General features: G+C 44.5%; 1 protein-coding gene across 8 annotated transcripts in view; it reads right to left on the bottom strand.

Annotated features, from left to right (window-relative positions):
- The window catches only part of LOC120980649 (golgin subfamily B member 1-like), a 79,414-nt gene that overhangs the window by 26,259 nt on the left and 26,924 nt on the right, over positions 1 to 26,231 (bottom strand). For 3 of the 8 annotated variants that reach the window (XM_040409879.1, XM_040409885.1, XM_040409880.1), the window contains exons 13-21: positions 25,269 to 25,360; positions 23,239 to 23,390; positions 16,342 to 16,495; positions 9,617 to 9,737; positions 5,733 to 5,869; positions 5,465 to 5,506; positions 3,082 to 3,191; positions 2,764 to 2,932; positions 1,064 to 1,168 (exon numbers count right to left, since the gene is read on the bottom strand). In XM_040409879.1, coding sequence (XP_040265813.1) covers positions 1,064 to 1,168; positions 2,764 to 2,932; positions 3,082 to 3,191; positions 5,465 to 5,506; positions 5,733 to 5,869; positions 9,617 to 9,737; positions 16,342 to 16,495; positions 23,239 to 23,390; positions 25,269 to 25,360 — 1,082 coding nt within the window. The remainder of the gene's footprint in view (positions 1 to 1,063; positions 1,169 to 2,763; positions 2,933 to 3,081; positions 3,192 to 5,464; positions 5,507 to 5,732; positions 5,870 to 9,616; positions 9,738 to 16,341; positions 16,496 to 23,238; positions 23,391 to 25,268; positions 25,361 to 26,231) is intronic. The other 5 variants (XM_040409881.1, XM_040409883.1, XM_040409882.1 and 2 more) reach the window with 5 other exon arrangements.

Below are 26,231 nucleotides of genomic sequence, written 5' to 3'. Positions count from 1 at the left end.
TGTAATGGTTTAATGGCTTCAGATATAATTGTATTTCCAATCTGCACAGCCGTCATCACTGCTAAGTAATAAAGTATCATCCCAGATGAATGATGTGCCCAGATAAAATACATGACAGGCTGCTTGTCCTTAGAGGTGACGGAATACACAGAGTGGTATAGGGAAGGATAGAGCAGTAACTAAAAACACCATCAGAAACAGAATACTATCAATATTGCAAACCTGCAAAATGACTTAAAGGGGTTGTGTCACTTCTGCAAGTTGCATTTATCATATAGAGAAAGTTATTACAAGGCACTTACTAATGTTTTGCTATTATCCATATTGCCTCCTTTGCTGGCTGGATTCATTTTTCCATCACATTATACACTGCTCGTATGGTTATGACCACCCTGCAATCCATCAGTGGTGGTCGTGCTTACACACTATAGGAAAAAGCACTGGCCTCTCTGGGGAGCGCACATAGGCAAGTGCTTTTTTCTATGGGGTGCAAGCACGACCACCGCTGCTGGATTACAGGGTGGTCGCAACCATGGAAACAAGCAGTGATGGAAAAATGAGTCAAGCCAGCAAAGGAGGCAATATGGAGAATCACAATACATTAGTAAGTGCCTTGCATTAACTTTCTCTACATGATAAAGGAGCTGTCTCACTTCAGTCCATAACGTTCAACCATTTATACTTCCATCAGCCCATAACATGAGTAACCTCAATCGTGAGATCTACATAAGGATTTCTACAGAGGTTGACCATACAGAGCTGAATCCTTCCACTTGGTCTCAAATTCAAATATCTACATATCCACGTTCTAGGCGAGAGACCACAAGAGAAAAGGTGTGTATCCACTACGGCACATGTACCACAGGTTGAGAACCTCTGTTCTAGATTATCATGCAGGCACATGAACAGCAAATACCATCCACCTCTTCCATGAGCAGAGGGGAAGGATTACGTTCATCAAACACAGATTTTACACATGATCTTCTATCTGTGGCCTGATGACCATTGGACCACACATGATCAGCGCAAATCAGCAGTTTCTCTATTGACAAGTCTTCCTTACCCGGTCTTTACAGGCAGACACCTTCTCAGTGAGCTCAGTGTTGGTCATTTTTAAGGCCGAGTTCTCAGACTCGGATGCCTGCTGTCTCCTTGTGACTTCTTCGAGCTAGGAATGAAGCATGAAAGGTAGAACATGAAAATCCATTTTCAAAATATTTCAATAAGTGGTTCTTTACTTCCTCATTCCAACCATCTAAATGAAATTTGGAGAATCATATCATGTCTATAGACCTTGACCATACAAAGAGAAGAAATCCTATCACTCAAAGACTCAAACCGCCGCAGTACCTAAAACTGAACAAAGTCTTGCCGCTCGGCCCCTAGAGCTGGCCAGACTAAAGCTGAACATTAATATTAGATTGCATATAGGGAGCACATGTAATCACTTGCACGCTTAAGTCATCTGGATTTTTCTGGGAGATGAGGTGACCAAAAAATAGCAATACTTGCCTTGGATGTTTCTTTTAATAAAATGTGGTGAAACCAATTATATATAAAAAAATTTCGTTTAGAGTTTTTATAAAATAAATGGGATAAGGTTTATAATTTGTCTTTTTTTTTTTTTTTTTTAAACTTTCTTAGCTTAGAGAACTTGAACCTGTGATGATTTAAACTTCTGTATCACAGCGTACAGGGATTTCACCATTATCCTATTACACCTTGCCTCTGACAGGGTGTAATAGTTATACCTACATCGCAGGCACCGCAAAATCTAGTTGCGGGGAGGAGGGCAATCAGAAGAAGCACATCCCTCTCTCTAACCGCTCAGTCGCCACTGACTGCAGCATTGGAGGGGTTAAATAACCGGCATCTGGCTTCTCTCCTATCGTGGTCACTGCAGACAGTTGTTGGCTGTGTGACACACCTGGCACCAGTTCAGCTCCTGAGCCTCCACCACATTTCCCTTGCACAGTGGATGTCCAAAAGAGGGTAAGGGCAAAGGGCTTGAAATATGTAGCATTTTAAGGCAACGTTCACATGTATGTTTCACAGTCCAGATGCAGATTCCATCAAAAATGCATCATTTAGTAAAATGACACAATCCATGTGGTGTGTGGGGCCACTTTCATGTCAGTATGACGGACCAGGTGTGAATGAAGACTTATGCTAAGGCTACTTTCACACTTGCGGCAGAGTAATCCGGCAAAACGTATGCCAACTGATGGCATTTGTAAGACTGATCAGTCTGAAAAATGCATTGAAATGCCGGATCAGTCTTTCCGGTGTCATCCGGCAAAACGGATCCAGCATTTATTTTTTTCAGGTCTGTTCATGCGCAGACGGGAAGGACGGATCCGGCATTCCAGTATTTTGAATGCCGGACTGGCACTAATACATCCCTATGGAAAAAAAAACGGCATTCAGGCAATTCTTCAGTTATTTTGGCCGTAGATCAAACCGTAGCATGCTGCGGTTTTATCTTTTGCCTGATCAGTCTAAATGACTGAACTGAAGACATCCTGATGCATCCTGAACGGATTGCTCTCCATTCAGAATGCATGGGGATAAAACCGATCAGTTCTTTTCCGGTATAGAGCCCCTAGGACGGAACTCAGTGCCGGAAAAGAATAACACTAGTGTGAAAGTACCCTAAGCACAGTAAAAATGAAAAAGCAGCGTTCAACAGCATACAGCATGCGGGTAATGTAAGCAGTGGCCATACTGTGCAGAGAACCGAGCTGAAGTGAATGACTCACTGACCTGATGTTCATACTGATCCAGTTTTTCATGCAGCTCTTTGACCAGGGCCTCCTTTTCCTGCAGCGTTTTGGAGACTCTGTTCAGCTTCTCCAGCTTCCCGGTTACTTCCACAATAGTTTGCTCCTTTTCCACAATAGCATTTTCAAGAAATGCGTTCCTGTTAGTCAGGCTATGAAATATTAATTGCAAGTTAGTGCCCCGAGCCACTCCAACACAATATGGCACACAATTTAGACTTAGTCATACAAAATGCAATTGATTGCTATACTGCTGTATTAAAACATCTACTACCACCTTAAAAGTAGGAGGACACAATACCCTTTTAGTTGATCATTCAAGGAGGAAATGAGGTCATGGTTTTTTTCAGCCTCCTGGCTCTGCTGCTGGCGAATCTGGGCCAACTGGGTCTGGAAGCGCTCGTTGTCACTCTGCAATAAAGGATAGTGGGAGTTTTCTCCATGAGTAAGGGATGGCATATCTGTGTGGAACTGAGAATCCACAATAAAAATACATCCCAACATCCCATAAATCTGTCACCTCTGTGAGACAAAACCATACAGAGCTGTGAACTCACGTGATAAAGAAGAATTTAGAACTAAAATCACGTCTCACTTTAGTGTAATGGGACTAATGCAAGATTATACCTGATTCATCCACTTACTTAAAGGGGTTTTCTGGGATTGTTGAACTGATGACCTGGTCCTCGGTATCTGATCGGTGGGGGTCCGACACCCGGGACTCCCACCGATCAGCTGTTTGAGAGGGCACTGGTGCTCACAGTAGCGCCATGGACTTCTCTCTAATTACCAAGCACAGCGCCGTCCATTTGATAGCGCTGTGTTTGGGATCGAAGCTCAACCCCATTCACTTCAAAGGGGCTGAGCTGCTCCTAAGCCAAGTGACTGATAAACGTGACGTCACATGGCCTAAGCAAAGCCGCGAGAAGGCTACAGCGCTACTCAGAGCGCGGTTCCTTCGCAAAAAGCAGATCGTCAGGGGTCCTGGACCCCCGCAGATCAGATACTGAGTCCTATCCTGAGGATAGGTCATCAGTATCTGATTGGTGCCTTCTCAAACAGCAGATCATCGGGGTCCTGGACCACCACTGATCAGACACAGATGACTCTCAGCCAGGACTAAGCACAACACCATTCAAGTGAATGGGGCCACACAGCTGATTCCGATTTTCCTTTGCATGGAAAACTTTAATGGGGTCACGTCTCTAAAGGAGCATTCAGCCCCTTCATTCCCAGTCTCTGAAAGAGATGGCATATCCTAGCAGTAAGCAGTTTATGGCCCTTTAATAAGACTCTATTAGGACCTTTTTAAAGTCTATTGCATAACATTGCCATTTAGCATATGCCTCCTCCTGGGGAAAGGCCATATAAATCATGCCGCCATCTTGCATTCTGTTTTGCAGACAGATCCATTGGGATAATACTGGCAACAAATAAATGCCAAGTTGTGCCCTCATGCGTGGAAAATGCCATGAAGCCTGAGATAACTTCTATTAAAGGGGCTGTTTCGGATTAGGAAATAGTGGGGTGCAGGTAGGGGCAGGCATAAACTAACAATAGGCAGTATTTACCTGTTGAATTGTCCACTGCTCCACCGTCGCCATTTCAAGTTTTCAGCAGGACACGGCTGCAGTGCTGACTCCACATTCCCAACGCGTGACCACTGCAGCCAATCACTGGTCTCAGAGGTAGGGCTCGTTCACACAACCGTATGGCTTTTTCAGTGTTTTGCGGGACGTTTTTTTTAACAGATCCGTTTTTTGTTTCAGTAGTGTTTCCGGTTCCTTTTTTCCGTATGGCATATACAGTATACAGTAATTACATAGAAAAAATTGGGCCGGGCATAACATTTTCAATAGATGGGTCCGCAAAAACGGAACAGATATGGAGTAGACTCCGTATGTGTTCCGTTTTTTTTTGCGGACCCATTGACTTGAATGGAGCCACGGAACGTGATTTGTGGGCAATAATAGGACATGTTCTATCTTTGAACAGAATGGAAAAACGGAAACGGAATGCATACGGAGTACATTTTTTTTTTGTTGGCGAAACCATTGAAATTAATGGTACCGTATAAGGAATGCAAAAAACAGCCCGTATACGGAACGCAAAAAACTTTCCTGTGAACGAGCCCGTAAGCTGTTGAGGCCAGTGATTGGCAGCAGCTGCCAAACGTTGTCAAAGTCTCCTGAGCGCTAAATTATTAAAGACCAGCGATGGAGCAGCAGCAGCAGCAGCTAATCAAAAGGTAAGTAATGCTTATTTTGCTATTTTACGTCATCCTCTGCCTGTGCTCCACTTTCACGTAGCTGGTAGAATTTTTGAGCTGCAGATTTTGATGCAAATTTCACCCCTATACATTAATGGGGGTTAAAATTGTTAAAATCTGCATTTTTGCAACATAATGAGCATGCGGTGGATTTGCAAATCCGTAGCATGCTCATTTTTGGCACAGAATATTTCCTGCTACATGTAGGTGGAGTTTTCGAGCCCCCATCCACATGTATTGTACTGTAATTTGCTGCTGGGTTGTATTCTAATGTGTTACTGGTTAGCGGCACCTCAAACGCAAAGGTAAAAGGGAGCAACGCAAACATGATAAGTGACGCAGCCACACCACAGCAGTGTTAAGATCCTCGGGTTCACACCTCACACGCAAGTGACCTGCAACCAGCACCACACACCTGGGGAAAGGACGGCGTCTCTTCATCTACATCAAATGTTACCTGTGTTAAAAGGCTTGGTTACAAGAGCCATATAACGGAGCAGATGCAGAATCGTCATTTAGTGCTACATAAGAGGCATGGACAATGACATTCATTCGGTGCTCAGTACGCAGTGATGTGGAGCAGGCCGATTAATACGCCAGGCTATCACGAATATGCAACATGCCCATTGTGTCCTGCAAACACCCATGTGCTCAGTGCTACTTGGAGGATAGGAAAGACCAACCTGTAAGGATTCAATGCGAAGCTGGAGCTGTAACCGGTCTTCCAGCTCCTGACATCGCTCTTCGAGGGTCATTATCTGCTCCTGCAGCTGATTTCTTTCCATCTCCAGCTCTTGCACAACCGCTCGTAATCCCAACCCTGTATGTTACACAGGATATCAGACAGACAGCCAAAATGCATAAAACACACATTATTGTTATTATTGTAATCCTATTTATTGGATCGTATCGAACGTTATGGCAGACAGCAAGAGCTTTTGCAGAAAAAATATCCTTTAAACCAGCATTAATGGGCTCATGAAAGAATGCGCAAGTATTAGACGGAGGTGAATAGTGCGAAAGAGAAGATAATAAACCAATATAATCTAACAGTACAGTATCTTCCACGTCCTGGGTGAGGGCGGGCGCTGGACGCCGAATTTCTAGACTACTGGTTACCAGATCAAAGAAATTTCCAGCATTTTCTATTTTGCGTTGCAAGCCAACACGGAGACAAGCTTCGAGAAATATAAACCAATTTATATTGTTTTTTGTTTTGTTTGTTTTTTAAATAAATGAAAATTTGCAGCAATTTATTTTAAATTGTCAGGCTTTCCTAAAAGGGACATAAAACCTTCAATATATCTTAAAGGGTTTGTCTGGCCTTGGAACCGACAACCCTCCAGGGGTTCTAATCTGCGCCCCGATCCTGCTGCTGCGCCTTTCCCGGCCTCTTCTGGTACCTGCAGGACCATGGCACGGCTTAGTCCCGTGACCCCTGCGGCCAATCGCAAGCCTCAGCGGTCACAGTGGCTTAAATGTTACACCATGGCTCTGACATTCAAGCTGCTGTGACCACTGAGGCCTGTGATTTGCCGCAATGGTCATGGGACCGATCCGCTTTCTGGTCCTGATCCCGCAGGGACCAGAAGTGGCCTGAATTGGCAGGCCGGACTGAGGACTGTTGAGTGCTTTCGGGTCTTTTGATTTTCAGGGGCACAGTTTAGGACTCCAGGGGTTGTCGGCTTCAAGGCCTTTAACATTCAAACCCCCTGTATAAAGAGGTGACTATGGGTACATGGAAGCTGTCTGGGGGGAGGCCGACTATAGACTAGATATTTATTTTTTTATCACCATTCTTGTGAATACCCTCCAATAAGATGTACCACATGTCATATAACCACAGGTGGGTAGAAAATATTAAAACATAATAATAATAATAATAATAATCAGGAGCTCCCATGTGATCATCATCAACTACCCAAGGGGGAATTTTGAGGGAATTGAGAAATATGGGATTCAACATAGGAGAGGACCATTAAAAACCGTGGTCCGGTGTATATCATAAATGGACTTTCATACCATGGATTTTTATACACTTCAGTAGCGCTATTGTCCATTTTAGTATGCACATTTTCACAGTGCACCTCATATATTTATCACGGTGTAGTGATGATTATATATAGCACTGTCACTTTAAATCGGTTTTGTTGTTTCTATAACTTGGTATTTTTCTTGCATTGTCACTTTGTGTTTTTTGCACACCGTCATTGGTCTTATCCATTTTAGACCATAGATGGTCAGTCCCTATATTTGAGATATACAGTATGGTGTGTGAATTGAACTTCATCCATGACATGATATTTAGCGGTATGATAATAGATAATTATTGTATGTAGATGATTAGGATATTATATATGTATGCTATCCTCTAATTGTTATAATCTTCACTCAAGGTGCATTTAGTTATGCATAGAGTAAGATTGGGGTTAATATTTAATGGCAGGGTTGTTGTGCGCATCACTGGTGTGCGCTGCAGGGCGGTGCCATGTGGGAGCGTTGATTGACGTGTTAGGGGTCGGGCTGGGCTGCGGGCAGTGCGAGCGCCTCCAGCCCTTCCGGCCCATGACATGGCTGGCGCATGTAGTTATGACACGGCACACATCACTCAGGTGGACGCTCCACTGATACAACACCTGGTGGGGAGTGCTTTTGGCGTCTTTTCTCCTGTATAATGTGGCATTTGCCTGACCATTACCTACCTCCTGACGAAGCGGGTGTGAGCGAAACGCGTGTCGAGGTATCTGTCGGTCCCCCGGACACATAACCGCCACTCATGTCTTTAGGCGGGTTCTACTTCTAGGATGTATATTTACTATTGTATATTATTTACTCTGGAGTCTGGTCAGATATTTGTAGAGGATATATTTGGGGCGTCGCCTTTTGGTAGTTTATAATGATCATATGGAAGCGATATTTAGGGCGTCCCCCTTGGGTAGTTTATAATGATCATATGGAAGCGATATTTGGGGCGTCCCCCTTGGGTAGTTTATAATGATCATATGGAAGCGATATTTGGGGCGTCCCCCTTGGGTAGTTTATAATGATCATATGGAAGCGATATTTGGGGCGTCCCCCTTGGGTAGTTTATAATGATCATATGGAAGCGATATTTAGGGCGTCCCCCTTGGGTAGTTTATGATGATCATATGGAAGCGATATTTGGGGCGTCCCCCTTGGGTAGTTTATGATGATCATATGGAAGCGATATTTGGGGCATCCCCCTTGGGTAGTTTATGAGGATCATATGGGAGCACCTGATTATTATGTTTTGATATTTTCTACTCCACGTGTGGTATATGACATGTGGTACATCTTATTGGAGGGTATGTGACCCGTGGGCCGGGTACTCGGTATCACTATTATGGTCACCTTTACCATTGTCTGATGTCTTTTTTGCTTTAAGCATGTTTTTATAAGTTAGGTTTGTCTGATCTCATTTTCAATAAGTTTGATATTTTAGTATACACGGATTCATCATTGCTTGCTCCCTAGGGGACATTTTTATAGGTGTAATTGGGCTGTGAGGCTAACTTCTGATGAGTGACAGCACTCAGAGAAATGGGGAGACTGCAATGAGCCGGTGAGCGCAGTTATGTGCAATGCAACACTGGGTAGCTCCTGCTGGCCATACAACGTACTGTTACATACATGCCGGCAATTCACAGGATTAAACATCCATGTAATACATGGATGGGCCAGGTCCGTCCGAGCAAAAGCCCCCCATCTGCACCAGCATTCTGCTCTGAATAGGACGGCTCTCCATGACTGCCATATGTCTATAGTGCATATAGAACAGGGCTGTCATGATGACACAACCCCTTAAAGAGGACCCGTCCCCTCTCCTGACATGTATGGCTTTAGTAAATACTTGCATTCCCCTATGTAATAACAATTCTGGAGCATCTATTTTTATGACTCTGTTAACCCATTCCTTTATCATTCCTGCTAAAGTTATAAATGAATTACTAGCAGTTTGCAGTGAGGGTCCAGACGGGTGTCACCAGTGGAGGGTGTGTCATGGCACAGTCTGATACTATCCAATCAGTGCTGCTGGTGGCAGACTGTGCAGGGACACCCCCAACTGCTAACACTCAGAAAGACTGCTAGTAATTCATTGATAACTTCCAGCAGGAATAATAGAGGAATGCCACATCATAAAGTCATAACAATAGATGCTCCAGAATTGTTATTACATGGGGAATGCAAGTAGCAGGAAACTACAACAGACGTTTCAGGTTGAATTTAAAGTAGCGTAAATCATAAAAGCTTCAACAAACATACAAAGACGGCATAATACCAAACGTGGCACAAAACCCAAGCGCCAAACTAGGCAGTTCATCCAGCTTGCACATGCCTCAAAATGAAAAAGAAACAAACAAATGATTAAAATAATCACAAAAAAAAAAAACATGTTTAACGTGTTAGGAACCAACAAGTCAGCGCGCACAAAAAAAAAAACTGTGGCACAAAAAATGAAAATAAAATGTGATGCAGTGCATGCTCCACCCCTTGTCTGCCGGGCGGGTCAGACAAGGGGTTAATAAACTGTCTAGTGGGGTCACACCTGAGTCTGAAGAACCGTATTCAGGCCACCAACCTCCCATGTTCTCGCCCTCGACTATTTCACCGCTTTCCGTAGCGAGGTTTTGGTCTTCAAAGCTCTTGCTGCCAAAGCTGAATTCATCCTGATCGAAATGTAAATTGGTAGATCAGGCTTGTGTCATATAACGGTTGTTTGTCCCAGTATAACCAGTAGAAAATGGAATAAGCCTGGTTTCACACAAGCGCTGATCCGTTTCGGCAGGCTGTTCTGGTAGAGGAACAGCCTGCCAAAGCTCATCGCGCCCGGCATAGCCTGGTGGGGGGGGGGGGGGGGGGGGGCAGAGCACCTCCAGGCCCCACTGACTAAAATGGGACCCGGCACTGCAGTTTTTGTCCGGCCAAATGATGCCAGAAACCGGCCGGAACCCCGTATAGTCAATGGGCTCTGACAGGGAAAGGAACTGAAACAGCCTGAGGGATCATTATAGCGCTAGTGTGAAACTAGCCTAAGGCTTAACGATGGTTCAAACGGTTATATTTGGGCATAACTGGATAAAAGCATGTTTACTCTATATGCAAATGAGCAGTTAAGTGCACTGAGGGCAGGCCCAAGCCGCTCTGTGCCCCCTTGCTCCTCCTGCTTCCTCTGCCTGCCCCTCTCTCGTCTTCTTGATTGACAGGTCCAGGCAAGATGACAATGCAGGATCATGGACCTGTCCATCAAAAAGGAAAAGGAAGGGCTGGCAGAAGAAGCATGAGGAGCCGGGGTGCTCACAGGAGCTTGGGTCCGCCCTCAGTGCACTTAACTGCTCATTTGTATATGGATTACTTTTTCTCCATGGCGAAAAAAATGAATCACTAAGTGAAGGGTATTCAGCTGACCTAGCCCTGCAAGGGATTGTGCCTGGTGTATACCAGGAAATTGGATGGCCATTCGGGAACCACTTCTATAAGCCAGCTCCCATTCTGCTGCACTCGGGCCATCCTTTTATTACAAGGTCGGACACTTATTTCAATGGCCACCACGTAATACTACGTTTTCCCTCCAGTGGCCAAGGTAAAGGAAATGCTACTTCCCCAAAAGTGCAGAGTGGGACCAGAGGCCATCAGGTAATGTAGGACTTTAACCACCTCAGCCCCCAGTGCTTAAACACCCTGAAAGACCAGGCCACTTTTTACACTTCTGACCTACACTACTTTCACCGTTTATTGCTCGGTCATGCAACTTACCACCCAAATGAATTTTACCTCCTTTTCTTCACACTAATAGAGCTTTCATTTGGTGGTATTTCATTGCTGCTGACATTTTTACTTTTTTTGTTATTAATCGAAATTTAACGATTTTTTTGCAAAAAAATGACATTTTTCACTTTCAGTTGTAAAATTTTGCAAAAAAAACGACATCCATATATAAATTTTGCTCTAAATTTATTGTTCTACATGTCTTTGATTAAAAAAAAATGTTTGGGTAAAAAAAAAATGGTTTGGGTAAAAGTTATAGCGTTTACAAACTATGGTACAAAAATGTGAATTTCCTCTTTTTGAAGCAGCTCTGACTTTCTGAGCACCTGTCATGTTTCCTGAGGTTCTACAATGGCCAGACAGTACAAACACCCCACAAATGACCCCATTTCGGAAAATACACACCCTAAGGTATTCGCTGATGGGCATAGTGAGTTCATAGAACTTTTTATTTTTTGTCACAAGTTAGCGGAAAATGATGATTTTTTTCTTTTTTTTTTTTTTTCTTACAAAGTCTCATATTCCACTAACTTGTGACAAAAAATAAAAACTTCCATGAACTCACTATGCCCATCAGCGAATACCCTGGGGTCTCTTCTTTCCAAAATGGGGTCACTTGTGGGGTAGTTATACTGCCCTGGCATTCTAGGGGCCCAAATGTGTGGTAAGGAGTTTGAAATCAAATTCTGTAAAAAATGACGAGTGAAATCCGAAAGGTGCTCTTTGGAATGTGGGCCCCTTTGCCCACCTAGGCTGCAAAAAAGTGTCACACATCTGGTATCTCCGTATTCAGTAGAAGTTGGGGAATGTGTTTTGGGGTGTCTTTTTACATATACCCATGCTGGGTGAGATAAATATCTTGGTCAAATGCCAACTTTGTATAAAAAAATGGGAAAAGTTGTCTTTTGCCAAGATATTTCTCTCACCCAGCATGGGTATATGTAAAATGACACCCCAAAACACATTCCCCACCTTCTCCTGAGTACGGAGATACCAGATGTGTGACACTTTTTTGCAGCCTAGGTGGGCAAAGGGGCCCATATTCCAAAGAGCACCTTTCGGATTTCACTCGTCATTTTTTAGAGAATTTGATTTCAAACTCCTTACCACACATTTGGGCCCCTAGAATGCCAGGGCAGTATAACTACCCCACAAGTGACCCCATTTTGGAAAGAAGAGACCCCAGGGTATTCGCTGATGGGCATAGTGAGTTCATGGAAGTTTTTATTTTTTGTCACAAGTTAGTGGAATATGAGACTTTGTATGAAAAAAAAAAAAAAAAAAAAATCATAATTTTCCACTAACTTGTGACAAAAAATAAAAAATTCTAGGAACTCGCCATGCCCCTCACGGAATACCTTGGGGTGTCTTCTTTCCAAAATGGGGTCACTTGTGGGGTAGTTATACTGCCCTGGCATTTTCCAGGGGCCCTAATGTGTGGTAAGTAGGTAAATGACCAGTGAAATCCGAAAGGTGCTCTTTGGAATGTGGGCCCCTTTGCCCCCCTAGGCTGCAAAAAAGTGTCACACATCTGGTATCGCCGTATTCAGGAGACATTGGGGAATGTGTTTTGGGGTGTCTTTTTACATATACCCATGCTGGGTGAGAGAAATATCTTGGCAAAAGACAACTTTTTCCATTTTTTTATACAAAGTTGGCATTTGACCAAGATATTTATCTCACCCAGCATGGGTATATGTAAAATGACACCCCAAAACACATTGCCCAACTTCTCCTGAGTACGGCGATACCAGATGTGTGACACTTTTTTGCAGCCTAGATGCGCAAAGGTGCCCAAATTCCTTTTAGGAGGGCATTTTTAGACATTTGGATACCAGACTTCTTCTCACGCTTTGGGGCCCCTAGAATGCCAGGGCAGTATAAATACCCCACATGTGACCCCATTTTGGAAAGAAGACACCCCAAGGTATTCAATGAGGGGCATGGCGAGTTCATAGAAATTTTTTTTTTTTGGCACAAGTTAGCGGAAATTGATATTTTTTATTTTTTTCTCACAAAGTCTCCCGTTCCGCTAACTTGGGACAAAAATTTCAATCTTTCATGGACTCAATATGCCCCTCACGGAATACCTGGGGGTGTCTTCTTTCCGAAATGGGGTCACATGTGGGGTATTTATACTGCCCTGGCATTCTAGGGGCCCTAAAGCGTGAGAAGAAGTCTGGAATATAAATGTCTAAAAAATTTTACGCATTTGGATTCCGTGAGGGGTATGGTGAGTTCATGTGAGATTTTATTTTTTGTCACAAGTTAGTGGAATATGTGACTTTGTAAGAAAAAAAAAAAAATTCCGCTAACTTGGGCCAAAAAAAAGACTGAATGCAGCCTTACAGAGGGGGGGGGGATCAATGACAGGGGGGGTGATCAATGACAGGGGGGGTGATCAATGACAGGGGGGGTGATCAGGGAGTCTATATGGGGTGATCACCACAGTCATTGATCACTCCCCTGTAAGGCTGCATTCAGACGTCCGTATGATTTTTACGGATCCGATCAGTCTATCAGTGGATCCGTAAAAATCATGCGGACATCTGAATGGAGCTTTACAGGGGGGTGATCAATGACAGAGGGGTAATCAATGACGGGGGGGTGATCAGGGAGTCTATATGGGGTGATCACCACAGTCATTGATCACTCCCCTGTAAGGCTGCATTCAGACGTCCGTATGATTTTTACGGATCCGATCAGTCTATCAGTGGATCCGTAAAAATCATGCGGACATCTGAATGGAGCTTTACAGGGGGGTGATCAATGACAGGGGGGTAATCAATGACAGGGGGTGATCAGGGAGTCTATATGGGGTGATCACCACAGTCATTGATCACTCCCCTGTAAGGCTCCATTCAGACGTCCGTATGATTTTTACGGATCCGATCAGTCTATCAGTGGATCCGTAAAAATCATGCGGACATCTGAATGGAGCTTTACAGGGGGGTGATCAATGACAGGGGGGTGATCAGGGAGTCTATATGGGGTGATCAGGGGTGATCAAGGGCTAATAAGGGGTTAATAAGTGACGGGGGGGGGGGGGTGTAGTGTAGTGGTGCTTGGTGCAACATATTACTGAGCTGCCTGTGTCCTCTGGTGGTCGATCCAAACAAAGGGGACCACCAGAGGACCAGGTAGCAGGTATATTAGACGCTGTTATCAAAACAGCGTCTAATATACCTGTTAGGGGTTAAAAAAATCACATCTCCAGCCTGCCAGCGAACGATCGCCGCTGGCAGGCTGGAGATCCACTCGCTTACCTTCCGATCCTGTGAACGCGCGCGCCTGTGTGCGCGCGTTCACAGGAAATCTCGCGTCTCGCGAGAGGACGCACCGGCGCGTCCACCCAGAACAACAGGACCGCCGCAAAGACGCAATCCTGCGTACGGCGGTCCTGAGGAGGTTAAAGAGGACCCGTCCCCTCTCCTGACAGGCCTGTTTTAATAGCTTTATGCTTCCCCCATGTAATAGCAATTCTGGAACATCTATTCTTACGGCTCTATGATGTGCCATTCCTTTATTATTTCTACTAGAAGTTATGAATGAATTGCTAGCAGTCTGCAGTAAGGGTACAGAGGGAGGTAACCAGGTGGGGGGGGGGGGGGTATCCCTGCACAGACTCACTCTATCCAATCTGTGTTCTCCCCAGCGTCAGCCTCCATTAGTGCACTGAACAGCCAGCGCAGATACCCGGCACACAACAAAGGCAGGCAGAAAACATGTATCAGGCAGCCAGCAAGATTTGGGGTTAATGTGACTCATTAACCCCAATCTTGCCACTACCAAGTTTTAAACATGATGGGGGGGGGTCACTTTTTTTAAAATGTCATGCTGGGCACACGCTTTTGTGCCTCACATTAATAGTAAGTGACCCCCAAAGTACCATCTCACATAATGGGCAACATGGGGTTAATGTGAGTCATTAGCATTGTTACATTGTCACTCTGACAATCTGATATCCGGTGCAGGTTTTTCTGTTTAATTCAATAAACGTTTTACGTTTAAATAATCAAAAGGCTTTTTTGCGTTTTATTTTATTTCTGAGTGGTATCGAATGGCATCGAGTATCGCAATACTTTTTTATGGTATCGAAACCGAATCAAAATTTTGGTATCCAGACAACCCTAATCCAATCAGTGCTGCCATTTTCAGACTGTGCAGGCACACCCCCTCCCCCCAACTGGTTACACCCCTCTGTACCCTTACTGCAGATTGCTAGCAATACATTCATAACTTCTAGTGCAAAAAATAAAGGAATGGCACAACATAGAGCCGTAAGAATAGTTATTACATGGGGAATGCATGAAGCTATTAAAACAGACATGTCAGGAGCGGTGAGGGGTCCTCTTTAAAATATTCTAAAAGATTGCAGTCCACTTCTTGAAGATCTAGCACCATCTGCAACGCCATGCAGCTTTCTTGGGTGTCCTCCTCTCATCCCCACGGTCTGTGATCACCTAACTGACATATACAGTACAGACCAAAAGTTTGGACACACCTTCTCATTCAAAGAGTTTTCTTTATTTTCATGACTATGAAGGCATCAAAACTATGAATTAACACATGTGGAATTATATACATAACAAACAAGTGTGAAACAACTGAAAATATGTCATATTCTAGGTTCTTCAGAGTAGCCACCTTTTGCTTTGATTACTGCTTTGCACACTCTTGGCATTCTCTTGATGAGCTTCAAGAGGTAGTCCCCTGAAATGGTTTTCACTTCACAGGTGTGCCCTGTCAGGTTTAATAAGTGGGATTTCTTGCCTTATAAATGGGGTTGGGACCATCAGTTGCGTTGAGGAGAAGTCAGGTGGATACACAGCTGATAGTCCTACTGAATAGACTGTTAGAATTTGTATTATGGCAAGAAAAAAGCAGCTAAGGAAAGAAAAACGAGTGGCCATCATTACTTTAAGAAATGAAGGTCAGTCAGTCAGCCGAAAAATTGGGAAAACTTTGAAAGTAAGGGCTATTTGACCATGAAGGAGAGTGATGGGGTGCTGCGCCAGATGACCTGGCCTCCACAGTCACCGGACCTGAACCCAATCGAGAAGGTTTGGGGTGAGCTGGACCGCAGAGTGAAGGCAAAAGGGCCAACAAGTGCTAAGCATCTCTGGGAACTCCTTCAAGACTGTTGGAAGACCATTTCAGGGGACTACCTCTTGAAGCTCATCAAGAGAATGCCAAGAGTGTGCAAAGCAGTAATCAAAGCAAAAGGTGGCTACTTTGAAGAACCTAGAATATGACATATTTTCAGTTGTTTCACACTTGTTTGTTATGTATATAATTCCACATGTGTTAATTCATAGTTTTGATGCCTTCATAGTCATTAAAATAACGAAAACTCTTTGAATGAGAAGGTGTGTCCAAACTTTTGGTCTGTACTGTACATGGACACTGCTCAGTGTATTCATACATAACTACTTCCCTTTAGGGCTCCAGGGCTGCCTGCAGACACAAGACGACATAAGCGTGTTTGGTCAGTCGGCCACTAACCTGTATTTTGGAGGATCCGCTGCTTCCTTTCCTCCGCGCCGTCCTCAGTTTCCCCTGTCCTCGAGCTGCGCTCAGCTCTTCCTCCAGTTCCACCTGCCCTGAGTCCATGGCTGGATCGGAGCAGCCAGGAAAGAACCAGTCATCCTCAATCAGTTTTGTGCCACAGGAAAGCAATTTACATCAAAGCTCCACCACATTCAACCTGTCACCCCCTCCCCCATCTACACACAAAAAAAAAGAAAAGAAAAAAAAAAGGCCAAAAGACTATGATTGACGAAACCGTTCCTGAAACCTGCACGGGGGTTTGTGTTATGAAGGGTTACAGCGTGCAGGTTAGCCGCCTCCGTCAATTTAAAGGGAGGCAAAATCAATACAGATCATTATGCAGCCCAGCACGTAAATGAAAGCAACTCGGTTTTAGTGCAGAAAACAATATCTGTTAATTCTGAGGAAGTCACAAAAAACGAGACACAATGCATCAAACCGGGAAATTACTCATTAGCAATTGGATTCTATTGTGAGCGGTTTATAAATGGATCACGTAAAGTCACACAGAAGAGGAGACACAACTTCAGAGCAGATAATTGTACACTTGTGAGCAGCACATTCCCATCGGTTTTGCCATCTGACATAATGCTCATTTCATCCAGTGATTGTCATCATGCAAAGAGAAGTGAAAGATAACGGATGAAGCAAAGGTGAGACCGCCTGACCGAGTGCAGAAGGGGCTACGGATCCTGCTGCCGACAACAAGGGCCAGCCCTGATATCAGGAAGGGGGGGGTCTGGTCCCTGGTCACCAGCCCTGGTTCTAGTGGACATTGTAATTCCACTGTGTGCACAAAGCAGTGCCAATAAAGGCTTCGTCCACTTCTGAACAGGTTAAACAATCTATATGAAAAGCGTCCTTTCTACGTGCATTACTTATCCTGTACTGATCCTGAGTTACATCCTGTATTATACTCCAGAGCGACACTCACTATTCTGCTGGTGCAGTCACTGTGTACATACATTACATTACTTATCCTGTACTGATCCTGAGTTACATCCTGTATTATACTCCAGAGCTGCACTCACTATTCTGCTGATGGAGTCACTTTGTACATACATAACATTACTTATCTTGTACTGTATTATAGTCTGGGGCCGCAGTGCAGTTTGGCAGGTTTTAGAGTTAAAATCTCTCAGCATTTGATGCTTACAAAGCTCGAGTGTAATAAAGGATGTAATGTATGTACACAGTGACTCCACCAGCAGAATGGTGAGTGCAGCTCTGGGGTATAATACAGGATGTAACTCAGGATCAGTACAGGATAAGTAATGTAATGTATGTACACAGTGACTGCACCCGCAGAATAGTGAGTGCAGCTCTGGAGTATAATACAGGATGTAACTCAGGATCAGTACAGGATAAGTAATGTATGTACACTGTCACCCCCTCCACCAGCAGAATAGTGAGTGCAGCTCTGGAGTATAATACAGGATATAACTCAGGATCAGTACAGGATAAGTAATGTAATGTATGTACACAGTGATCCCACCAGCAGAATACTGAGTGCAGCTCCGGTGTATAAAACCCCCGCTGAACTCTGTTATCAGAACAGTCTCACATTTGCTTTAACCAGAAGAAAGAATCAGTCTGCTTTTCAATCTCTAAAAGAAGTCTCATTTAGTCCACAAGCTCCAGAGTCTGGTTTGATCAATTCTGAAACTAGTCACAGATGATACTGGAGATTCACTGCCAATTACAGCTTCAATTACTGACTCTCATATAAGCACATGTTTACATTGCACATGTCACCTATATGCAGCACAGAAAAGCCATCTTGGAGGCTGAACGCAAAAAAATCCATCCCATTAATTAAATGGGAACCAATGAGGTGACCAAGAGAATTGTGTGCTATAGTCTGACATTGGACACACCCTTTAAATCAGGATCAGCCTGAAATTGTGCAAGAATCAGTGTCTTAATATATCTTTTATAGTGAACAGAGCTCAAAATCCCCAACACAGTCAGAGTTAAATGATAAAACTCTGCCACCTGCAGCAGCCACTAGGGGGAGCTTTGGAGTTCACTGCGTATACTTGTTCATAGATTAAAAAGAAAAATCTGCACACAATAAGCTCTTCAGCTCCCCCCAGTGGCGACTTCTGAAGTCAGGATTTCAACACTATCTCTGCACAGGATTTGGAGCTCTGTATCCGAAAAACTAAGTTTTAACCCCCTATAAAGATATATTAACAAATTATCAGCACAGAATTTTGGACCTGAAAATGACATGATAATAAAAGGTGGATAATTAAAATTAACGTTAAAGGGTATTTTTTTCAAATCCCAGAGGCCTTACAGAAGAAAGGTTCCAATATACAGTCCGACTCAAAGTTATGTGTATTGGCTCTGGAAACCAGTAGATGACACAGCTCTCTTTGGAAACCCTTCACCTGCCGAGACACGTCTGAATACCAGGTTTCCAGTCTGGTCTTCGGACGGACACATCACTTCCACAGTCCAGGGTGGGGGAGGTGCTGTGGACAGGGCCTGAACTATTCGCCTCTTTGGCAAATGCACAGATGAGGAGCCTTCAGAAGTTTACGCATGCGCCAGGCAGACGACTAATTCTGGTCCCATCCAGAGGACCTCCCCCATTCCTGGGCTGTGGAAGTGACTTGCCCGTCCATAGACCAGACAGGAAACCTGGCGTTCTGACTGATGGATGTGACGTCAACGGATGACGGATTTCCGAAGAAAGATGCGTCATGTGTTTGAATTCCAGAGAGGCCAATCCATCCCGCTTTGAGACAGTAAGTATATTGGAAACGTGCTGCAGGCAAGTTAGGATTAATTAAGGTGGATCCGGAAAATCACTTTATTCTGTCCTCATCGGCACTGCCGATAGGCTGTTGGAAGGGGCCGCGAGGAGAGTGAAGCAGCCTATTCCTCCTCCTGTGATGTCACGTTTATCAGTCATGTGACATTTCTGCATCTCATTTCCATTCAAGTGAATGGGACTGAGCTGCAATACCAAGCACAGCCACTATACAATGCACGGAGCTGTGCTTTATATACTGCGCGGAGGGTGCGGTGTCTGGACAGATTTCCTCTAAGATGTAAAACTACAACTCTCATCATGCCCTGCTGTAGGCTAATAGCTGTAGGCTGTCTGGGCATGCTGGGACTTGTAGTTTTGCATCCGCTGAAAGACCGCAGGTTAGGCATCCTTGCTCTAAGGCAGGGATGGACAACCGTTGGCACTCCAGCTGCTGTGAAAATACTACAACTCTCATCATGCCCTGCTGTAGGCCAATAGCTGTAGGCGGTCAGGGCATGCAGGGACTTGTAGTTTTGCATCAGCTGAAAGCCAAGGCATCCTTGCTCTAAGGCAGGGATCAGCAACCTTCGGCACTCCAGCTTCTGTGAAACTACAACGCCCAGCATGCACATTTTTTTTGACTGTTCTTGTAACTCCTACAGAAGTGAAAGGAGGATTCTGGGAGTTGTAGTTTCAGGACAGCTGGAGTGTCAGAGGGTGCTGATCCCTGCTCTAAGGTATGGTGACCTCATTGGGGATATTATCCCATGAAAAGCCAGCCTGCACTTTCATAAGATTAGCAGACAATCAAGCACAGAAAAGGAGGGTGAGTTGGTTAGATCAGAACTAAGGCAAAAAAAAATATGAAATCAAAAAGTATAAAACTGGTTATGATGTTAAAAAAAGAAAAAAAGAAATATATGGAAACCAGACTGAAAACTAAACACAGCTAGCGCCATACTGCTGACTGTTTCCACCACCAGATAAGGCTCAGGGTGGAACGAGACAGCAGTACGGCTCCAACCGACACAGAGGAACCTGCATGCACAAAACTGATGGGAAACTATGTTCTTGGTGGCTGATCAAATCACAGTGTGAGGTGGAGGAGTGAAGGGAAGGAGCGCTGAGCGCTGAAGCTCAATGTACGGTGGAGAAAAAACAAAGAAAGAACATGGAGTGATGCTCAGCCCACACTGGAAAAGCAACAAGCCTGCACTGAGCTCTCTCTACAGACAAGGGGCATCCTAGTGAGGGGGTTTATTAGACAGTCCTCAGCTAGATTCAGTTTGGGGAGAGCTGACGACGTGGACCCTAAGTGGGAAAAATTAAAGGGATATTGAAATCTGGACACTGATGGCGTATGGCTAGTATATGCCATTAATGTCAAATAGGTGCAAGTCCCACCTCTGGGACCTGCTTCCAGAGAGCACACTGTGCATGCACGGCCACCCTCTGTTCACTGTTATGGGAGATCCAAAAAGAGCTGGCAGTCCCATAGTGGTGAATGGAGAGGTGGCTGCACTTGCACAGTGTGCTCTGCATTCACCACTATGGGAATTACTAAAAAGGACAAGTGCGCTTGCGCAGTAATTTTTCGAACTCGCATAGCGATGACTGGAGAGTACATTGTGCATGTGCGGTGTTCTCTCCTTTTTTTTTCCAGCCCCCTGTTATCTAGATAGGAGGTGGGAACCACACCGGACATTAATGGCATACCCTAGCGATATGTCCCAGATGGGCCAACCCCTTTAAGGCATCATTACACAACAGAAATGCGATCTAAATAGGTCCAGGACGGCCTATCCTTAAAGGGGTTATTCACTCCTTTACAAGTGACTGGTAGGGGTCTGACCCCATAAACCCCCGCCCTATCAGCTGTTCTGCAGCAGCTTTACATACATAGCTTGTGCTACTGAGGTGCAAGCCAGAGCTACTGCAGAAAGGAAGAGCTGTGGGGTGTCAGACCCCCGCCAATCAGATAGTGATGGTTTATCCTTAGAGTAGGCCATCAACTGTAAGAGAGTGGACTACTCCTTTAAGATAGACCATTAATACCAGTGCAATGGGGTTGTGACTCAAGGCGCTCCCACCGAACAGCTGATGAAAAGGTTGTAAGGGGTGGGAGAAGCCATCTTTCCCCTGGTGGACGGATGCGGCCTATATTAGTGATATGAGGGATGCTGCATCCATCCATTCACTCACTCCCAGCCCTTACAACCCCTTATGAGTGGGGGTGCAGGGGGTGCTCGGGACTCCAGTGAGTCCTCTCTCTTAGGGTCCATTCACACGTCCGTAGTGTATTGCGGATGCGCAAATACACCCGGCCGGCACCCCCATAGAACTGCCTATTCTTGTCCACAACTGTGGTCAAGAATAGAACATGTTCTATTTTTTTCGGGAGCCGCGGACTGGAATATCGGGGCCATGCTCCGGAAATGCGGGTGTGCATCTCTTCCGGCCCCATAGAGAATGAATAGGTCCGGATTCGTTCCGCAGATCCGGGCCCATTCTACGGACGTGTGAATGGACCCTTATTACATGGGCTGTGCTTAGTAATGCAGCCCAGTCCTGTTTATGGGACCAAGATGCAATATCATGCACAGCCGCTAGGAAACGTATGAATGGGTGACTAAACCTGCCCCCTTCTTAGTGGCCTTCTGCTCTAGCTCATAGGGGTCCCGTATGAAAAACCCTTTACAACACTCATAGGTCTTATTGCAGATACTTTTAGAGATGAAGTTGCCTTCCTGACACAATCCCATTACATGGCACTCACTGAAAATAAGGATTCACTAGTGTCGCTCTTTCTAGTGGCTCCCAAGTGTAAAATTCTCCTCCTATCGCCACTGAAGATTTTCGAGAGATTACGAATTACCAAGGAGAGTGTAATAATCCCCATATAACCGGTTTGGTGGATGTTACTGTGAATAGTGAATACCGCCCACCGATTAGACCTTTAATGCGAAGCCCCGACCACCAAAGAATTATGATAATAATTGGTGTGTTAAAATTGGCCAAAATTTTCAGGAAAAAAGTCAAAGCCAAATCCCATTTTGCGGCAGCAAACACGGAAATGATCAAAATAAAGCGGTTGGTACAAGAGCAAAAAGTGATTGTCACTCACACTCTCATAGTAACAAGATTAGAGAAGAGTCGGGTTGTCCAGCAGGAAAAAATACGGTAATAATTTCCATGGTGTTAAACCACTGGAGATACTAATGGACTTTGTTCAAAGGTCCAGGTCCCCGGTCCTGGCACTTCCACGTCCAGCTTAGACTCAACACCGGAGAGAGTTTCCAGAAGCTGAGGTGTCGAAGCTGACCGTGGAAGACTGGTGGACCATTAAGCAATAAAGTATATAAAGTCTAATCTTTTTACATTTTAGACACCTTGGCTATTCTATTTTTCCTTCTGGATAACCCCTTTAATAGTTTCAGGAGGAGGCGTGGTGGGCAACTAGGGATACCAGGGCATCTCATTGCAATGGGTACCTTTAAGAGACACAGAAGAAAACGTGTCCCTGAAAAGCATACCAAGCCAAATAGAACTTGGTGAAACCTGGATCAATTTGGAGACCACAGCTGCCCAAACACTTGTATCCACCATGTTTTTAGGCTCAAAATGTTGATTCAATTTATAATACATCTTTAGAGGGGTTGGAGCTCCACCGTTCTGATACAGAGCTCCAAATCACCTGCACAGACACAGTTAAATGACAGGATTGCTTTTGCCTGCAGCCACCACTAGGGGGAGCTTAATGCATACAGGTTTATTAGTATCAAGCTCAACATATGTATTGTATGCTGGAAGCGAATAAGCGCCCCCTAGCTTTCATTTAACACTATGCAATTAATCAGCACTTAATTTTAGACGTATTTAGATTTAAAGGCAAATTGATATTCAAGGGCGCTCACTCACTTTGTACATCAGCAAGTTAATCCTTCACAGCTGCTTGTGGATGGCTGACTCATTTTAAACTTGATACCCAACACCAAGCTAACCCTAGATAACGGACAGTCGGGGGCACTGTGCCAGACACTGCACCTAGACAATGACAGTTTATCTGGTGATGGTAATAGGAGAAATTACCTTCTCTCTCCTCTTCTATCTGCGCCATCCTCAAGACCATAACCGATGTGTCTTCTCTCTCCTGATCCGGGGTCATGTCCATCTCCTGGCTCATTTCATTCCATTCCAGGAGTGGGTTCTGCAGCTCATCCATGCTTCCGGACTCACTGGTCTGAAACCATTGCACAAAGGTCATGTGTAGAGAGCAAGCGACAAGGCATCATAAAAACATGACACGAACTGTTTAGTAATGGTTTGTTAGAAACATAGAAACATAGAATGTGTCGGCAGATAAGAACCATTTGGCCCATCTAGTCTGCCCAATATACTGAATACTATGGATAGCCCCCGGCCCTATCTTATATGAAGGATGGCCTTATGCCTATCCCATGCATGCTTAAACCCCTTCACTGTATTTGCAGCTACCACTTCTGCAGGAAGGCTATTCCATGCATCCACTACTCTCTCAGTAAAGTAATACTTCCTTATATTACAGGTGCTCCCTGTAACTTGAATCCATGCAGTATGTTTTCAGTACACTCCGTTTTACATGCAAACATGCAGGACTAGCCTGATCAAGGAAGTGCTCCGACTCTAAGGTCTCTTTCACACAAGCGTGCCACTTGCGGGAATCACGGTCCGTGTGAGAGAGGGATCGTGCGGTCTAGAATACAGAAGCGCATGGCAATATCATGACTGATAATGCTGTGCGCCTCGGTCTGACCTTTCTGTAGTGGAATCATACTGACATAAAGCTGTCAGTATGATTCCGTTACAGAAAGGTCACGCAGAGGCACACAGCATTATCAATCATTGCCATGCGCTTCTGTATTCTAGACCGCACGATCCCTCTCTCACACAGACCGTGATTCCCGCAAGTGGGACGCTTGTGTGAAAGAGCCCTTTGTTTCATGCCATGTCTGATTCAGCTCAGGATATAGTTTTCTATTATGTGATTTACACTTTGTGCACACAACCGTATGTATTTTGCAATCTGCAAATGCGATCCGCATATTGTGGCCAAGTATAGTATAGTATCCCTTTTCAGAACGGACATATGGATGTGGAAAGCGCATCGGATCATCCATGTGCTTTCTGCATCCGTATGTCCGTTCCTCAAAATAAAATAAAAAAGAATACGTCTGCAAAATACGAACCAACTGAAATCAAAGGGTCCATGGAAAAAATGCGGACACACTGACCGCATTCGTATTTTGTTGATCCATGATTTTCTGGACCACAAAATGGATACGGTTTTGTGCATGAACCTCAGTATGTTCAATGTACAATGCTGTTAAGGGGATAGCCACAGAGGCTGCCATTTCCACAGCTGGAATGCACATGTGTTAGATGCGGATTTGCTGTGGATTTAAAATCTGTAGAAAAAAAACTATTTATGGTGTACATTTTTTTCCTGCAGTTTACAGATGAGATTTTGTAAAATCTCATCCACTTTGCTAATACGCTGTGGATTTTTTTCACAAGCAAAGCAGAAAGTCTGCAGCATATTCACCACCTGTGAACATACCCGGAAATGCTGGCCAAACACTGTTGATGGTTGCCGGCAGCCAACTATCCTCCTAACCCTCCATAAATAAAATGCTGTTACTTCCAAATACCCCGTATAAATGCACACTGGGCTTGACAGAGCATGCATGTATTCTAAATAAGGAGAGGAGAATGGCCCACTGCCAGACATCTCCGGTGGAGGCATATCTCCCTTGAAAATAAGAGGATAAGGCAAGTTACAATTCAACCGTCCGAGGCTTTTCCCTGATATTGGGGACACCCCCATAAACATCAGATGCATAGCCGGTCCTGCCAAAATTAGCAGGTTGGGCCAGCATTCATCTAATGTGTATTGTCCCATCAGTATTTGCAATGCTTTGGCTGATCTAATCATTTTTGCAGCTTATGCTTTTAACCATTTACTGTGACTCCCAAACAGAGTTCGCCACCCAGCCCTGGTGTAGAGGTTCACATATAACTCGATGGTATCAGCACCTAACACAGTGCAGAAATAGTGGAGAGGAGTGTGTGTGCAGCTCACCTGCGAGTCCGCTCTCTTAGTAACTTGTTCCAGATCCGCCTGCAGTATCCTTTGCTGCTCTTCATACACGACAAGCTTGGTCAGCAGTTGTTCTAACAAAAAAAAATAATTATAAAATGAATTTGCCAAGCTTAGGCAAAGTGAAGATACGATGATGCATTGTCATTCTCACTTTCAAGATAATTAACCCCTTCACTGGCAAGGTCATATGTAAAATGACCTTAAATGCCTGCAGCACCTAGAATCTAAGGGAGAATTAGAAAGAATCTGAACTTTTAAATTACATCAACATTCTAGGTTCAATATTTGGGAAGCTGCATGACTTACAGTATCACACCACTAATTAAAGGGGTTTTCCAGGTTTTTAGATATCAGTTCAGTGGGGTCACTAATTAAAGGGGTTTTCCGAGTTACATAGTTAATACGGTCGAAAAAAGACATAAGTCCATCAAGTTCAGAGTTTATAGGTATCAGATCAGTGGAGGTCCAACACCCAGCACACCACTGACCCCAAAACTAAAACAGAGAACAGAGGCAGAAGCACAGCTCTGTTCTCTGTGTAGTGGTGCATGGAGTTTTTATTCACATGTAGGGGAGCTAAACTGCAGAAACCCAGCACGGCCACTACACAGAGAATGGAGCTGTGCTTCCGGCTCCGTTCTCTGTGGTAATTCCAGTGGGGCGGCCTCTGCAATCAGCTTATCTGTGGCGGTGTCAGCGGTTACCATCGATCTGATATTGATGACCTAGCCTTAGGATAAGCCACCAGTATCTATACCTTAGAAAAACCCCTTCAATGAGGATATGTGCTCTCTGATTGACATGATAAGCAGTTACACACCCCTAAAATTACTCTAATATGCACTTTGTATCACAAGTGTCTCTTTGGGTCAAACTTTTAGCCACAAATATGAACTGTACATTTTCTTGATTCCCCCCCCCCCCCCCCCTACAAAACCTTAC

This window comes from Bufo bufo, chromosome 10 (assembly GCF_905171765.1).
Source record: "Bufo bufo chromosome 10, aBufBuf1.1, whole genome shotgun sequence".
NCBI classification, from domain to species: domain Eukaryota; kingdom Metazoa; phylum Chordata; class Amphibia; order Anura; family Bufonidae; genus Bufo; species Bufo bufo.
The sequence above is the reverse complement of the archived record's forward strand: the minus strand, read 5'-3'. Positions and strand labels throughout refer to the sequence as shown.